General features: G+C 32.9%; 1 protein-coding gene across 1 annotated transcript in view; it reads left to right on the top strand.

The window, feature by feature from the left end:
• The window catches only part of ERO1A (endoplasmic reticulum oxidoreductase 1 alpha), a 37323-nt gene extending 20005 nt beyond the window's left edge, over positions 1–17318 (top strand). Inside the window, exons 9-16 of the mRNA XM_090270883.1 lie at positions 1570–1581; positions 5048–5074; positions 5196–5288; positions 6115–6361; positions 8819–8888; positions 12808–12894; positions 12981–13114; positions 14309–17318. Coding sequence (XP_090127009.1) covers positions 1570–1581; positions 5048–5074; positions 5196–5288; positions 6115–6361; positions 8819–8888; positions 12808–12894; positions 12981–13114; positions 14309–14369 — 731 coding nt within the window. The 3' untranslated portion in view covers positions 14370–17318. The remainder of the gene's footprint in view (positions 1–1569; positions 1582–5047; positions 5075–5195; positions 5289–6114; positions 6362–8818; positions 8889–12807; positions 12895–12980; positions 13115–14308) is intronic.
• The last annotated feature ends 1555 nt before the right edge of the window (positions 17319–18873 follow it).

Raw genomic sequence — 18873 nt, 5'->3', positions numbered from 1 at the left:
CCCAAATTTGATGAAGGAAATAGACATACAAGTCCAGGAAGCACAGAGAGTCCCAAACAAACTCAACCCAAAAAGGACCACACCAAGACACATAATAATTAAAATGCCAGAGGTTAAAGATAAAGAGAGAATCTAAAAAGCAGTAAGAGAAAAAAAGAGAGTTACCTACACAGGAGTTCCTATAAGACTAATAGCTGAGTTCTCGAAAGAAACTTTACAGGCAAGAAGTATTCAAAGTGATGAAAAGCAAGCACCTACAACTAAGATTACTCTTCCAGCAAAGCTATCATTTAGAATGGAAGGGCAGATAAAGTGCTTCCCAAAGTAAAGCTACAGGAATTCATCATCACCAAGCTTTTAGTATATGAAATGTTAAAGGGACTTATTTAAGAAAAAAAAGCAAAACTATTAATGTTAAAATGACAGCAAACTCACAGCTATCAACAACAGAATCTAAAAAATAAAAACAAAAACAACCTAAGCAAATAAGCAGAATAGGAACAGAATCATAGATATGGGGATCATTTGGAGGGTTATCAACTGGGAGGGGGATGGGGGAGAAATGGTGCAGAGATTGAGAAGCATAATTGTTACAAAATAGGGAGAAGAATAAATAACATAGGAAAGGGTGAAGCCAAAGAACTTACATGCATGACCCATGGACATGAACTAAAGGGGGTGGAATTGCTGGAGGGAAGAGGGGTACTGGGCAGAGGGGAGCAAAAGGAAAAGAAATTGGGACAACTGTTAACAGCATAATCAATAAAATATACTTTAAAAAATAGTGATCAATAGTTCAATGGGGAAAAACAGGTATCAGAACATTACAGAAGTCGTATAATACATTTTTGTAAAACCAATAATATCTAAATATCTATACACAAAGAAAAAGAACATTTACCAAAATGTAAATGGTGTTTATCTTTGGGCAGAGGGAGTTATGGATGATATTTTTTATTTCATTTGTGTTTTTTTAAAAAAACATTTGCATTGAGCATATGTTACTTTAGTAATCCAACAATGATAGCATTAAATAAAATGGGCAAATGAGGATAATTTTTCAATAGTAAATGAGCAGCTGCATACAAGCTGTTGAATTGTATGTAATTTGAATCTTACAAGTAGTATCTAAAAATATTCCTGAATAGAGTTAAATTTTATAATGTCAGTCTAGAGGTTTCAAAGCAATAGCTCAAATTTGTAGCAGAAACTACATTATAACTTTAGGATAAATAAATGTGGAAGAAGGCTCTGCCAGTCAAATAACCCTAAATTCTGAAAATAATCCAGAGTCCTCTCAGAGACAGATTAGATTTTCATCTCCTGTTAACCAATATTAAATCTGTATGGGCTGAAAGTACTCTGTATTTGGGCTCTTGGAGATGATGCCATTTAGTCCTATCCCTGATAAGAGTTGTAGGCAGAAATATATCACAGATTTTGCTTATGTGGATGGACTGATGGACTAAAACTGTTACTTAAAAAGTCTTATTTTTATGGAAGTATAGCATTTTAAAAGGGGCATCTGGAAGAAGTTTATAATAATAAACATTTTGTTTTGTTTTTCAGGGAAAAGTGAAGGTAAGTAGAATTTCTTTATCACACATTACATATATGTGTTTGCTTATATATTCAGATATTTATTTGGCAAACCTTTTTTTTTCTTCTTTTCACTTCTGAGACTCAGAAGAGGTTAATTCTTATTATCTAAAATTCTGGAGGTGAAAGCACAGGCTAAGGGAAAATGACTGTTTGTGCCTGGGATCAGGCAGTAGGGGACAGCCTGCCTCAGCCTCTAATAATTCACTCCTACATTTCCCACTGCACATGGAAGCTAGACATTTACCCCAGCCTCTGTCAGGAAAAACACCCTCTTACTGGTTGAACTCGAGGATCTGCTGGGTCTCATATAGAAAGGTTCTAGGCATGATCAGAGTGTTGATTTACTGGCTTCCAAGGCTTATGCTGACTCTTGGGTGTAGGCATCATTGCCAACTCGTTCAGTTCATTGTAATGCTAAATTTTATCATATTGTAGGTATACGTTGTCATTTTGAGAATCCTTTTGCCTTATGAGTGAGATCAAAATGATTTTTGTCATTAAGGCCATGTGTTTAATGATGTGAAAAGACTAAGCTGTACTTAGCTTTAGTCCAGGTAGGTGAAATTGCTAAATGTGAAGTGTCACTTTCCTCTCCCTCAAAATCTGAACATTGTTTTTATGAATTGCTTTTGCATTATGTCAAAAAAATGACACTGAAGTCTGATAATGTTGCTCTTTTATTATTGTACTTTATATTAATGGTAATGGTAATAGCTAAGTAAAATACTGAATCAGAACTGTACTATTTGGAAAGTTCTTTACCAGTAACATTATTTTTCCAAAGATGCCTCATATTTTGTTAATGTTAATGGTGATCCAATAATTTTCAGTTTTGAGTAACCTTATTCTACCTTGGATGTTTCTACTTCTATGCTATATTCTAGCTACATCAGAAGAGGCTATTTTGATTTTTCAATACTATTTGAAGACATCAATCTCTTTTTCACCAAAGAAAAGATTGTTAACCAGTGGGGGCTGTCCTTAGAGAAACTATCTTATTTATGACTGTATTTATAAGTATTCATTTGGGTCAAATATGAAAAGCTTATCTCTGACGGCTGTCATATTAGGTGATTATCTAACTGGATCACAATCAAGTCAAGCCGAGAATAGCTACTTCAGGATTATAAAACTGAACTGAAAATTTTATCAGAAGCCTAGGTCCCAAGCAGTATTATACTCCTGCTTCCTGCCATTCATGGTCCAAAACTTGAAAAAAAACCTAGAGGTTTTCATAGCAAACACACATCACTTGTAATCCCATAACTCCAAAATAATTGATAATGATAATGGTGACGACTACATGCCAGTACTCTTCTAAGAAATTTATAAATATGATTTCACTTAATCATTTCAATAATCCTAGAAGTTATTATTTTAATTTCCATTTTATAGACAAGGAAAAGGAATTTCAGAGCCATTTAGCAACTAAGCCAAAATCATATGACTTGTATAGGAGATTGGATTCAGATCAGGCAGTTTGGCTCCAGGGTCCATGCTCTTAGTTAACTATCTCATACTGCTTTTCTGTTAACATTTTGATAATTATTAATATATGTCTATTTTATAATAGATATATTATTATAGTTTTGTATATTATTATTCCCATGCCTACTTGCTTCCTTAACCTATATCTTAAGGTCAGTTCAGGCTGCTCTGACAAAATACCATAGATTGGGTGGCTTAAAAAAAAAGATATGTATTTTCTCACAGTGCTAGAGGCTGGGAATTCCTGGATCAAGGTCCTAGCAGATTTGGTGTCTGGGGAGGGCCCTCTTGCTGGTTTGCAGAGAACCTGCCTTCTTGCTATATTCTCACATGGCAGAGAGAGAAAAAGCTTGGGTCTCTTCCTCTTCTTTTAAAGACACTGATCCCATTATGGGGATCCCACTCTCATGACCTCAATTAAACCGAATAACTTCCAAAAGGCCCCACCTTCAAGTACCATCATGGGGAGCTTCAACATATGAATTTTAGGGGGTATGCAAACCTGCATCTCTCACAGCTTAAATTTCTAGAAATGGATTCACTGGATCAAAGGATATGGACATTTTAGACTCTTGATACATATGACTAGATAGCATTTTGTCATTGAAAGCATGTGCTAATTTATACCCCTTCCAAACAATATGCCAGATAGTTTTACTTGACCCTTGTTAGCATTAAGTATTATATTTTCTCTTAAAAGTGGTATCTCTATATTCTTAATTTGTACTTTTTATTACTAATGAGACTGAGTAATTTTATCTGTTAACATTTGTGTTTTTTCCTTGTGAATTCTCTATTCATATTATTTGCCCATTTATAATGGGCACTTTAGCATTTTTATTCAGTTTATGAGCTTTTTATATTTTTAGGAAATTATCCCTTTGTTGTATTTGCAGCATCCATTTCTTACCCACTTCGTTGTTTGTATATTGCTTTTATTTGTGAAGTTTTCTGACAGATGTTTTAAGTTTTCAAATAGTCTAACTTATTGCTTATTCTCTTTGTTATTTCTTCCATTACTTTTATCCTTCTTGGTTCATTTTAAATATTATGATAAACAATGTTAGTCCAAAGAACTACATAGTACAATGTTTGCCATCTCTAGCAAATGCACACTTAGAATCTTTACATAGTTATAATTATTTTTATGTCTTTTATTATTTCAAATAAATATTTTTATATATTGTCGCGTTGCACATTCTTGTCATTTTTATAGTTTTATATTATTCTACCATGCTAACTAGTTATGTAGTATTATGTCATGTTAACTTAGGCATTGTTATACCTTTTGATTATTTCAGGGTTTAAAACTTATATAACATAAACATTTTTCTACAGAGTATAACCCTTCCCTATTTTGAGTTATTTCTTTAGAGCATAATTCTAAAAGCAGAAATACCAAGTCTATGTATGTTAACAGTGATCCTATTAGGTCATATAAATGATGTTTGGTTTCTCTAACTTTTCTTTGATTTGCTCTTTTGAAACATTAAATGGTATATAATACCATGAGCTATATACAGATAATACACCTCCAGTTCTACATTGTAATTCTTATAAATTAAAAATTTATAAAAAGTTAATTTAAAAAGCGTATAATGAGTTCTAGTTTTCACAGCATGAACTATTATAAAGGCTAAGTATTTTCCCATGTATTGACTTAACATTTAAATTCTGTTTTGACCTCCTATCAAACACCTTATCCAGAGAGTGATGAGTTGGGCCACACAAGGCAATGCTAAAGCCTTCTAAAGACTAAGCAGGAGGCTGGTACTTCACTGAATCCATACCAAGACACCTCTCTTTCCTTTGGAGAAATTGCAAATAAAATTTGGACAGTTGGTTAAATAATCTTTAAATCACTGTTTGGCACAAATTTGCTATATTTGTAAGCTTTTGAAAAACTTACCTTTTGGCATTTTTATAATCTTTTGACTTATATTTCTTTTAATTTCAGAGAACACTTTTTACAGTTGGCTAGAAGGTAATTGAAAACTTAAGAAAATTTAAGCAATAAAATTTTTTCTCACTTTTAAAGACACATGAATTTCATAATCCTACGAGTTTAATATATGACATTTCTATTTCCAAATTACTGTTTTTAGGCCTCTGTGTAGAAAAAAGAGCATTCTACAGACTTATATCTGGTCTACATGCAAGCATTAATGTGCACTTAAGTGCACGGTATCTTCTACAAGGTGGGTGACATTGACTTTTATTCTCTTAACCACATTTATTTTCAGATACTCTTAACATTTTCTTGGTATTTATCTGAATGGAACAAAATTGACCTACCTCAGTATTAGGCAGAAAAAATTTATTCTTAAATGGTAGTAATCAGGAATATAGGAATTAGAGATACTGTAAGAAGTTTGGCATTATCTTAGCTCTTCACCTTCATTTAAGAAGCTGCTCAAAACTGTATACATCTCTTTGGAAATGTTCTTTTGTTGTGAGAATCAAAATTGCCCCTAACAGCACAGTTAGTTATTCTTTAGATACTACTGTATCATAACTCCCTTATCTGTGTGCCTGCCTCAGGCCTGGAGTTTAATGGGTGAAAGCATTTTCTGGTGCTCTTCATGCTGTTGAAAAATGAGACCATGGCTGATTTTTATCAGTAGCATATTTGCTATAGAATTAAAGTATTTTTTATGCTTTAGAAATAAAATATAGTAGCTTTAAGGCTTTAAACTCATTAGTAATTTCAAGTAGCCATTTTTTAATTGTATATTTTGGTTTTATGAATATGTTTATATTCAGGAATTTAATTGTTTATTAAACCTGGTTTCTCAGTAAAACATTTAATCTATTGTTCTTTTGTGGATGGGTTCTAGAACATAAAATATTCATACAGAACTATTAAAGGCTAAATTATGAAAACCAGTTTTCATGGTTATATTATTATATATTTTAATATATAGAATGAAATTAACTCCTGTAGGCATAAACAACCTAATGTAAGTAAAATGAAACTTAATTTTAAAATTCGGTTTTTAATATTTAATTCTTCTTTCTTCTTAGATACCTGGTTAGAAAAGATATGGGGACACAACATTACAGAATTTCAGCAGCGGTTTGATGGGATTTTGACAGAAGGCGAAGGCCCAAGAAGGCTTAAGAACTTATATTTTCTCTACTTAATAGAATTAAGGGCTTTATCTAAAGTGGTACCATTCTTTGAGCGCCCAGATTTTCAACTCTTCACTGGGAATAAAATCCAGGATAAAGAAAACAAAATATTACTTCTGGAAATACTTCATGAAATCAAGTAAATTATGTATTACTAACTTATACATTAATAGAAGAATGACAAGTGATATCTGAAGTTCTTAAATATGCAATATAGAGAAAGAAAAACTATTTGAAAAATAATTAAAAGCTAATTTTGATTTGTTTTTGTTTTTATTTTAACCTGGGTTCTAAAAGGTGTGTCTTTTTTAAGTATATATTATGATGTTACAGTTGTCCAAATTTTCCCTCTTTGCCCCCCTCTGCGTAGTACTCCCCTGCCCTCCAGCAATGCCCCCACTTAGTTCATGTCCTTGGTTCATGCGTGTAAGTTCTTTGGCTTCTCCCTTTCCTATATTATTCTTAAAACCCCCTGTTTATTTTGTTCCTACCAGTTATGCTTTTTAATCCCTGCACCATTTCCCCAGTTCTCCCCCTTCCCCCTCCCAGCTGAACCCTCCAAATGATCCCCATACTTATGATTCTGTTCCTGTTCTGGTTGTTGGCTTAGTTTTTGTTTTTGTTTTTTTAGATTCGGTTGTTGATAGTTGTGAGTTTGTTGTCATTTCAGTGTTCATAGTTTTAATCTTCTTTTTCTTAAATAAGTCCCTTTAACATTTCATATACTAAGGACTTGGTGATGATGAACTCCTTTAGCTTTACCTTGTCTGGGAAGCACTTTATTTCTCTTTAATTCTAAGTGATAGCTTTGCTGGATAGAGTAATCTAGGTTGTAGGTCCTTGCTTTTCATCACTTTGAATACTTCTTGCCAGTCCCTTCTTGCCTGCAAAGTTTCTTTTGAGAAATCAGCTGATAGTCTTATAGGCACCCCTTTGTGGGTAACTCTCTGCTTTTCTCTTGCTGCTCTTAAGAGTCTCCCTTTATCTTGAACCTTTGGCATTTTAACTATGATGTGTCTGGGTGTGGTCCTCTTTGGGTCCAACTTGTTTGGGACTCTCTGTGCTTCCTGGACTTGTATGTCTATTTCCTTCACCAAATTAGGGAAGTTTTCTTTCATTATTTTTTTCAAATAAGTTTTCAGTTTCTTGCTCTTCCTATTCCTCTTCTTCTGGCACCCCTGTGATTCATGTTGGTACATTTAAAGTTGTCCCAGAGGCTCCTAAGCCTCTCCTCATTTTTTTTTTTGCATTTTTGTTTCTTCTTTCTGTTGTGGTTGAATGTTTATTTCTCCCTTTTGTTCCAAAATGTTGACTTGAATCTTGGCTTCCTTCCCTTCACTATTAATTTCTTGTATGCTTTTCTTCACTTCACTTTGTGTAACTTTTCATTTTTTCCTTTATTATTTTGCCATACTCAAGGGGTTCTCTGAACATCCATATCACCAGTGTTTTTAACTCTGCATCTGATAGGTTGGCTATCTCCATTTTGTTTAGATCTTTCTCGAGACTTTTGTTCTGTTCTTTCATTTGGGCCATATTTCTTTGCCTCCTTAATTTGGCAGCCTCCTGTGTTTGTTTCTGTGTATTAGGTAGAGCTGCTTTTGCTCCCTTAGTAGCGTGGCCTATGTAGCAAAGGCACCTGCAAATTGTGTGGAACAGAGCCTTAGGTAATTATCAGGATGGGGCAACCTGCTTTACTGCTTTGTGGCTCTGTGTGTAGTGGGGGATTGGGTGGGGACATTGCCACTGCCTGGCTTTTGGTGATTTGCCTGGCCTTTGCCCCATTTCCAGTCGCTTCACCCACTTCCCATATGCAATTGGCGCCCTTCCAGCTGCTGCCTTGGGGTTTCCGTATATTCCATGTGGGCTCTTTAAGCAGTGAAAATATGAGTTTCTCCCACTGCCCCAATAGCCACTGGTTTTTATAGCCAGAGGAAATGGGGGTTTATCTTCCTGGTGTGGGAACCCTGGGCTGTGCGGTCTGGCCTGGGGCTGTGATCATTCGCTCTCAGGGTATCCCTCCTGATTTTTATCCACCACACGTGAATGTGGGACTGTTCTGCAGCTGCTGCCGCCGCCACCACTTCTCCGCACCATGCTGCCTCCACCCATCTCTGTGATTCCGCCCCTTCTCCCCGTCTGGATGAATGTGGCTTCCTTAAATCCTTGGTTGTCAGACTTCCATATAGCTCGATTTTCTGATGGTTCTGGTTATTCGTTTTTGAGATGTGGTTGTAATTCTTTCTATGGTTGCTCAAGGAGATGAAGCATGTCTACCTATGCCTCCATCTTGACCGGAAGTTAAAAGGCATATAGTTTTAATTTTAAGAGCCATTCTTTTAGTACTTAGATACCTGTATTATTTTCATATTTAGCTGAACAGGTTAGGTTTGGGGCCAAACTTCAATTATAGCTTGCAGTTAGCCTTTGGATTTGAGGGTAAGAATTTATTTGGGGGCATCAGAGTGTTAATTTTACTATATTTTCTACTCTGTTTTAATTATGTGATTCCTCACTGACCAGCAAAATATTATATTACAGAACTTTTAATATTTCATAGTATATGAAACTGAATATTCTTTGTTTTAAAATGCAGGTCATTTCCTTTGCATTTTGATGAGAATTCATTTTTTGCTGGGGATAAAAAGGAAGCAAACAAACTAAAGGTAATTATTTTATTCTTCAACTTAATTTTTAGATACAAACTTTTATGCAGGTGTGAATTTAAGCTTATGCTTTTATACTCAACAATAAATCTTGGTATACATCCTGAAATTATAAGAAAAATCAGAGTCATAATGTTTCTCTTTCTCTTAAGTCCAAAGGTAGGTCCAACTTATGATCTAGTTTGTGTTATATTCAAAATAACAACTGAAATCTGTGTGCCACTGCACACTATAGATGGCTTCCATATTGATGGTCTCAGGTAATAAAGAGAAGTTATAAATTAAAGGACAGGGATTTAGAACATGAGTGGAAGTACTAGTCCATCTTTGGTTGAAGAAAATTATAAAAATAAGTTTTGGTTGAATTAAAGGGGAGAGGGCATAGCGGTTTTTATTGTTGTTGTTATGTTTTTAGATTTTATTTTTATTTTTTAGAGAGAGGGAAGGGAGGGAGAAAGAGAGGGAGAGAAACATTGATGTGAGAGAGACACATTTATCAGTTGGTTGCCTCCTGCATGCCGCCAACCAGACACCTGGCCTGCAACCCACACATGTGCTCTCACCAGGAATTAAACTGACAACCCTTCGGTTCGTAGGCCATGCTCAATCTACTGAACCACATCAGCCAGGGTGCATTATTTTTCACTCATATTATTCAATGGGAATTAAAGGCATTTAGGAATGCCAGCATGCAGTTGTGGGAAGAACAGGGACCTGATGCCCCACATAATGGGGTTTGGTGTTTGTTTTGCCTCACCTCTTTTTGTTTATTGATTTGCTTGTTTATATATTATTTAAAAAATTTTTCAATTACAGATGACACACAGCATTGTATTAGTTCAGGTGTATAATTTGCTTTGCCACTTAATAGAGGTATAGCCGTAGACAACACCATCTTTGTGTCTATTTGAATCAAAATACTAGGAATATAAAACAGTACTAGGAAGATTTTTTAAATGATTACTAATGTGGAGAGCATGATTTTTCTCATTAAAGGGAGAGACAGCTTCTATCCGCAAGGGATTTCTAGCCTATTTGGGGACTCGGGTAAAATTATATTACTGTTCTCTGTTATAAAGCTATTGGTAAGTAAAGGCAGGTGGCCTTCAGGAACACTGGGCTTGATCTGATTTCATCAGAATATTTATAACAGTCTTCTGTCTTTGTTTCTTTCTGTAAGGAAAGAACCTGATTTTATGCAGCTTGCAAGCAAAATACTTTTTGCACTCAGTTTTTTTGCTGTTAGATAATAGTTATTTTTGATCTCCTACCTACCTCCTACTTAAAGCATTCTTGCTGGAAATACATAACTCAGTGCTTATATAACTTCCCAAACAGCTTTCAGGAACTTAGAAATGAAGGGGAGGATGCTGTAATAAGACTTTTCCCCCCAACTATTTTAATATCTTCCTTATTTTTAGGGTACTTGCTGGTTTATTGGACAGTGTTGTGGCTTTTACTCTGTTTATATTGTGCAAATTAGAAATATTCCTCACAATGTTTTAATTTTATCAGAACTAAAACACTCAAGTTTGATGTCCTATTATGATATTTAACACATAATTTTTCTGAATTCTTTTATAAGAAAAGGGTAAAAAAATAAGAAAACTTGTTAATATTAGGGATTTACTTTCTTATAAAAGTAGTTTATGGTGAACATCATGGATGTGAATGGTCACATTGATAAGTTCATTTAAAAATCTCATCTTGCCTCCTTTATACTCTATCAGTGTTTGGTTAGAAATAAAAGACTTGCACGAAAGAGGATTGTTTAATGTTCAGTTCAAACTAGAATATGATTTTACTTAAAGTTTTATAAAACATTTGAGAATTGGAAGAGAACTGTTTTTTTGGTCAGTTGGTTTCATTGAATATAAATTACAGTATATAACCACAGCATATTTGATTATTCTACCCACTGACTATAATTTTACATGTTGATCAAAAACTGTACATAAACAAGGAAAATTTGTAAGTGATTTTAGGTTCTGGTTATTTTAAGGGTCATACATTTTTTAACCTGAGATAACTTTAGAATATACTTAAGTTATTGGACATTGATTTTCATTCGTAGAAGTTACAAGGATTTCACCTGTTCTGAGCTAGTAAACCTTTAGCTTATTAACTTGGTTCTAGCACAGTCAGTTCCCTTAGCACTTGTGCTTGGTTTTCATTTTCCACTGTTATTTTGGCTATTGTAAGAAACCATGCTTACTCTCTGGTATATGCCATACAAAGATTTACTCAAGAGCTGCCACATTCAAGCATTTGAATGAACAAACATAGATTCAAATACTGAATTTAGACAGTGTCTACAACAAACACAAACTTTTATTACAGGGGCTTCCATCCTTTAAAAATTTTTTTTGGTTGAGGGGTAGCTTAAAACAACAGAAATTTATTCTCTCACAGTTCTGGAAGCCAGAAGTCTGAAATCAAGGTGACAGCATAGTATGAGTCTCTTAAAGTCAAAAACTTTCAAGGCTTTTCCTCATGAAAGTGGCATTTTAAATGTCTCTTGATTGTGAAAATATAATTGCCAAAAAGTCACTCTATATTTAGTAACATTTTAAAAGTAAAAGTTGTGTTTTTATATCATTTATATCATTTGGAAATTTATAATGCATACATGTGAGCTATTTATTCTGTATATACACAATACTTGTCTACAAATGGATTTTATAGGCTCTTATAACAACTATTAAGTTTCTCATAGGTCAACTCCTCATAGCATGGGAACACCTACTTTAGAGTAATTTTACTACTCTAAGTGTCAAAGTATGATTTTTCTTTGATTCAAAGTCAAAGCACAAGTTTAAAGGAAACCTCAAATCAAATCACCAAAATCGTAAGAGTAAATATGAGTAATGTTACTGGGTAAATGTTTTTTAAAAAGTAGATTTAAAATTAGGATTACCTCTTACTGGGCTTACCCCAAAAGGCACAGAAACACATGATATAGAATATTGATAACATATGGGAATAACTAATAGTAATAATTTGGCCTTTATATTAACAGAAAGTTTGTATTAATAAAAGATATAAGATCTGGGATCCTATTAAAGATCTTTTACATGTTACAGCTGTTTCACAGTCTCAGCCTGAATGAAACATCTGGGGAAGGACTGAATTGAGAAAATTAGAGTGAACTGATGTTTGCTTTGAATAGTGGGTTCCAGTCTTTGCTTATTTACATATTCCTATATTTAGATCTTTGGTCCTGTTTTCCTGTGGTTGAGCCCAGTGTGTAGTTTATTACATTAAAAAAAGAGAGAAAACACTAAATACTATATGCTCCCCCAATAATTGGTCAGATGTTCCATCTGAAATGTATGTTAAATTTCCTTCCTATGGTACCGTAAACTGATTCCAGTTTAAGTCCAGGACAGAGGGAGTCACTTGGAGGATCAATTAATAATTACCTTTGAAGTAAATGAAGGATGTGTTCTTGGCTTCCCTTCTTTTCTCCTTATTAGGAAATGCTTTTGGATGAGCTGGATGCCTGTTGCCCTATTATAAACAATGTAATCAAAGATATATGCATATTTATTAAAAGTATAAAAGGGAAAAATTCAGAATATTCAATTTACTTGTAATGGTTTCTTTGTAAAACTTGGTAAAGGGTACATGGATGTTCACTATATTCTGTATAATTCTGAATAATAAAAATAATAATATCTGATTGTTTTACCTAATTAATACCAGAAAGAGGGATTTAATTTAACTATTATTAGTCAAAGGTTTTTATTTTTTCTCTCTCTCCCTCTCCTTCTCCCTTTTTTTGGGGGGGGGGGGTAAATGAGGCCATCCAGTCCCTGTCCCCCATCTCCTGATATTGACATACAGTTAATAATCACACTCAACAGAACATCTCATAGAAGGCACTCAGAAAATACAATTTTATTAAATTGTTTTTTAGGAGGAATTTCGACTGCATTTTAGAAATATTTCAAGAATTATGGATTGTGTTGGTTGTTTTAAATGTAGACTGTGGGGAAAGCTTCAGGTAAGCAAATCTATCTCAATTTTATATTTCATTTATTCTTTGCACAGAGAATGTTCTGATTTTTCTTTTTTTAATTTCTATTATAGACTCAGGGTTTGGGTACTGCTCTGAAGATATTGTTTTCTGAGAAACTGATAGCGAATATGCCAGAGAGTGGACCCAGTTATGAATTCCACCTAACCAGACAAGAAATAGTATCATTATTTAATGCATTTGGAAGGTTAGTCTAAATGTATTGAAATTGTTCCTGCTAGTCAAGTGTAATGCAACATGTGTACGCAGATAAAACTGGGTGAGGAATATCCTTTATGGTAAAATTATCTCACTATAGAATTTTATGATCTTATGAACTACTATAAGTATGTAGACATAGTCATTACATGATATTCTTTATTTTTATTTATTGAATTTTATAATCATGATTAATTTACTGATTGGACTTCAGTATTCATCTTACTGAATTTGTATATATTTTTCTAATTATTTAAAAGCAGTTTTCTGCATTGCCCAAATATTTTTTAAAGGTCCTGGAAAAACACGGATTGTTTAATATAGATGTACTTGTAAAATTTCTTTGTGAATTCACCATTATGTAAAAAAAGGTTAATAATTCTTTAAAAAATAATTTCATTAAAATGACTGGAAGATAAACTTGAAAAAAACACCACTTACAGTATAAAATTTAAGCACAGATGCATTTCCTTCTGGCCTGTCATATGTAAGAACGCTGAACTGTATAAAAACTAGTATTATCTAAGGACTAACAATTATGATTTAATATTTTGGGTTTGAAATACTTGACCTTCAAAATTATTCTTTAGTACACAGAAGCTTGACAATTATTTCATTGAGTACTCTGCTACTTTTTTCGTGGTGGAGAGCAGAGCTAAACTACACTTGAACTAAAGGATAAACTTTACTTTTTGTAAAAATTAGTGAAAACAATTTGATCACATGTTTACTATTCTCATTCTTTAAATTCAAAAGCTTTGGGTATTTGTTTATTTACTAGATACGATATATTGATTAGTTTTCAGTATTCATATACTTATGCATATTTAAAGTGTATATTTTAGTGCTTATGTACTTTGTATTTTAAATACTAGGCATATGAATATACTTATGAATACTTAAAATTCCTAAGTATTTTAACATTTTTTTACTTTGTAGTTCTGTAATTTAAAACTTTAATACTAAGTTATGAATACTTAAAGATAACAAATCTCTGGGCAATGCTATCTTATTTTACCACATCAAGTTAAAAACTAAAGTTCATCAAAATAGATTACATGATTTATGCACCTTTAAATTTGTTGAAATAAATTAAAATATTTTTCTGTGCTCTAAAAATGCAAAGTGAATAACTTAGAAAATATCTCAGATAGTTACTGAGTGAAATTTCTTTTGGTTACAGAATTTCTACAAGTGTGAAAGAATTAGAAAACTTCAGGAACTTGTTACAAAATGTTCATTAAAGAAAACAAGATGAAATATGCCTATCTCTGGACAATGGAGGTCAAAGAGTGGAATTTTGTTCTAAGGCATGATAATAACGATGGTGTTAAGGCTAATATTTTATAAAGCTGCTTTTGTAAAAGGAGAATTATATTGTTTTAAGTAAACGTTTTTTAATTGTGTTCAGTCTATGTATAATATTGTGAGTAAAAGTTATACTTTGGTAATGTGGTACAAATTTTAAAGTTTAATATTGAATAAAATCAGGATTATTGAATTCATATATGGTAAAAGTAAGTACATGATGTCTTAAGTCTCTCAAACTAAAGTTTTATGTAAGATGTAATATAAATAAAACTATGGCTATTGTGACAAGTGTTTAATAGAAAAATGCTAAGGAGGTTCATGAATAACCCATAATTAACAGCCTAAAAATTTTCAATGCATTTAGACTTAACTGATATAGTAAATAAAAATACAGAATGACCAGTTAAGTTTGAATTTCAGATAAACAAATAGTTTTTAATGTAAGTTTGTTGCATGCAATATTTGGGAAATACTTATGCCAAAAATTTCTTATTACAATTCAAATTTAACTGCTAGTCCTGTGTCTTATGTGGCAACCCTAAGATATGTTGGTATGAAAGAAAATCACTTTTAGGATTATATTACTATTTTTATTGGCTTGTTTAGGTTTGTAGAAAGATACAGTGACAACTGAAAGATATAGGGGATTTCTATACATTGTGAAAAGTTGAATATAGATTTATATATTTATTCTCATAATATTTTACCTAATACCGAATAAAATTTGGGATACATTTTTTATTTTTATATTATTTCAAATTTACAAAAAAGTTTTCAGGATAGTACAAAGCACTCTTATCCAGATTCACTAATTGTTCATATTTGCTTTACCTTTCATGCTCTCTCTGTATATATACACAGTAGTTTTTCCTCAATCATTTAAAAGTCAGTTCCAGGAATCATGACCTTTCAACCGTATATACTTTAGTGTGTAATACTGAATAATTTATTTAAAATAATTTTTTTCAGAAAAAAATCTGGAGCTATAATACAATAAAGCTTAGAATAAGTAAACATTTCAAGTTTCAATATTATGTTCTTTTTGAGTTTTTTTGCCCTTTTTTAATGTTTGATCAGTGAACTCATAGTGTTATGTAATTTTTTTTTTTGTATTTATTTCCTTTTTCTCCTTAAAACTAAACTATAATTTGAGGAGGTTTCATTAGTGGAAGCTCTTCAATGATAAAAATATTTGAAGGGGTTTAGGAATTTATATCACATGGTAACTGTAGAGAAAAAAGGAAACTATATACCTCAAAATTATGTGCCTCTTTATATGTCTTAAGAGGTAAACTATGTTGAGATGTCACATTGTTGATAAAGCAGGGTTTATTTATATAATGGTTTAGAAATGCTATTTTACACTGCTGTATACTTTTTGTTTTCTGTATCCCCAAGGTCTGGTATAGTGCCAACCACACAGTGGGTATCCAATAAATATTTGTTGAATGAATGTATGAATATGCATTCAGTAATTTTAAATGAATAATCACTGAGCTAAGTTTAACAACATGTGTTGTATTTTCCTCCCCCCCCCCCCCTTATTTGAATAGGAGAGGAAAAGAAAGACATTAACCTACTGGTTAAGTCAATATTCTTGGAGACTCAAAGGACTATGAAATAATCACCACATATAAAAGTTTATGGATTTAAACAGTAATTTTTCTGTATACCTCTCTCATACCGCATCCCCTTTTTTTAACAGGCAAATTTTTTTTTTTTTTGAAAGAATAATCCTATCTTCACTTTGTCACCTTCCACTTACCCCTTAACTAAAATCTGGCTTTTGACTCCTCAGAGATTGTTGTTAACAATCTGTCTTTGAAGTCTAAAACCCCAGTTCTAAATTCACAGTTCAGTTCACAAGGCATTTCTCACTTGACTTTTTTCTGCATTTGACACTTGATAGTTTCTTTAAAAATCTCTTTTTTTAAACCCCGATTTCCTTATATTTCTTCACTTAATCCTGGATGCCTCCTTTTTAGCCTCTTTTCATTTATGCCTTAAATGTTATTCCTCAGGCTTTTCTTCTTGCTCTCTTAATCACCACCACTTCTAACTCTTGGATAATTCCAGTTCAATGATTTCCAAATCCTTATCTTTAGCCCAGACTTCTCCATCCACCTGTCTACTACATATCTTGACTTGGAATCATTCTCCCCCAAATCTACTCTTCTGCCTATGTTCCTTAACTCTGGTTAAATTCAGAACCATTATCATCTAAATTCTCTAGGCTCACTCCTCTCCTCCATCTTCCTCCTAACCAATCAGTGTCTAAGAGCTATGGATTTGATCTCCATATCTCTGATACATCTCTCTCTTTCCATAGTCATTGCTCTTAACTACACTAACCTGTCTGCTTATATGCAGCTTGTCTCCTCTATTTTGCTCCACAATGCTACCAGAGTGGGTTTTCTAGAAGCACTCTAACAAAGTTCTCTGATGTGGTCTCCCAATCCCACTTCCCTCCAATCCCCATGTTCTGATGAAATGGATTTAGAGTTCTTCAAATGCACCATGGTCAGCCTGCCACACCTGGGTGCATGCTGTTCACTTTGCATCAAGTGCCCTAGCTATCCTTCCCTACTTGGAAAATTTCTATGTTTCTTTGGAGGCCCAGCATAAAGCATCACCTTTGAAATCTCCCTTGTTGCAGTCAAGGAGGACCATAAACTTCTTTGTGTTACCACTGTAATTACAACCTACCTCTATTGTGTCACTTAATGTATTGTATTATTTTTGTTTTTTTAAGCCTCCTTACTAGAATGTGAGCTCCTTAAGGGCAGGAAAAGGCACTTGATCCATTGTTGTGTTTCCACAGTAAAGTTTTCTACATACAAACACTTAATAAATGTTTGTTGAATAAATTGCTTTTAAAATGACTTTATTCTATTAGAGATAATACTTTCACTCCAAATATTATTTACAGCAACAGTCAGTAGACTCCCAAAGGTTTATGGACTTTAGGAAGTCAATAAACATCCTGAAATAAAAATTTGATGTGTTTTTGGCAGGTTATGAAAAAATAGTAAGACCTCCTCTTTCAGGGAAAAGGTAACATCAGTGAGGAATTTCTTGAATAATCAAAGAAAAGCTATCCAAGATTATGGGCCAGATAAATTTATTCCTATTTAAGATTCTAAGGGAAAAGAGCAAGATGTTGTAAGTTATTTCATACAAGGATTTTTCTTATCTTAATATTATCTAATATCTGTTGGTATTTTAAATTAAAGCATACAGCAGTTCCTATAAAATTAGTGTATAGTACCAAAATACATGATGACTAAGTGTAATTTATAAACTCACTAACAGCAGACTATCATTTGCAATTCCTCTTTTTTCTTTGGTAGCACTAGGGTTCTTATCCTTATAACAGAAATTCATTTGGCATAGTTCATTAAGAGAGATTAAGACAAACCAGACCTCCAAATAAAAGCACAAACACTTTTATTTTAACAGGAGTGTTTCGTTACAATTTAGTGAAACAACAAATAAATACATTCATTGGCCACAGCTATATTTTTACCAGTTTGAAACTGATTATATAGCTGAGAAATACTGTTAAACAATAAAAAAGTCAGCTATGCATAAAAAAAAGCCACTAGCTATAAATTACATCGTTCGTAAAACTACAACCAACTATAACGAGTGTTAAGAGTTTCAAAGTTAATGGCCACCCAAATGAAATGATAAGAACAAGTACTGCTAATCACTGTAGAATTAATTACATACTTAAGCAATGAAATGCAGTATTCTATTTAATAAACCAAAAAGGAAGGTTTGAAATTGTCATCATGTGCTTCAGTGCAGGATGAACAGGGAATCGGTAGCCCTTTGATTTTATGAACAACTCCTTTCAAGACCAAACTTAAAGTGCTCCTAGTGCTTTGGAATTTTCAAGCAAAAACTGGGCCAGAAGCTTATTTTTCTTTGTCTTTGGTGATGTATTGTGGGAGATGTGTATAAAGAGACAAATGTAAGAACTCAGGTATCCTAGTCTGTGATAAGAATGAATTGATAAATCTCATATTTGAAAGAATCAACTAATGCAGCTGAAAGAACCAAGTTTATTTTATCTGAACTATTTTTTAAAAAGTAATCTTTGCTTATCTGGTCAAATAGGAACATTACCTAGGGAAGCCTCACTAAAAAACAAAATTACTTCATTTGAACCCAAGGATTAATAAGACAGCACATCTTTTCAGATAGCTTTAGATAATTAGATACCTAACATTATTAGGAAAATAAATAGCATTCTCAAAAGAAATCTAATAACTGAAGTTGTAATAATATACTCAGGTGCATAATGTACTGTCATGTAAATACCAAGGTTAACTCTACTATAAATTTTTAAATGATTGTGTTACAATAAGAGACCTTGTCAACAAACCTAGGAAACATAACTATAGATTTATGCTTCTGATTGAATTCAAAGTC

This window comes from Furipterus horrens, unplaced genomic scaffold, assembly GCF_987537825.1.
Source record: "Furipterus horrens unplaced genomic scaffold, mFurHor1.1.pri manual_scaffold_3, whole genome shotgun sequence".
NCBI classification, from domain to species: Eukaryota; Metazoa; Chordata; class Mammalia; order Chiroptera; family Furipteridae; genus Furipterus; species Furipterus horrens.
Note: the sequence above shows the minus strand (reverse complement) of the source record. Positions and strands in the feature narration are given on the sequence as shown.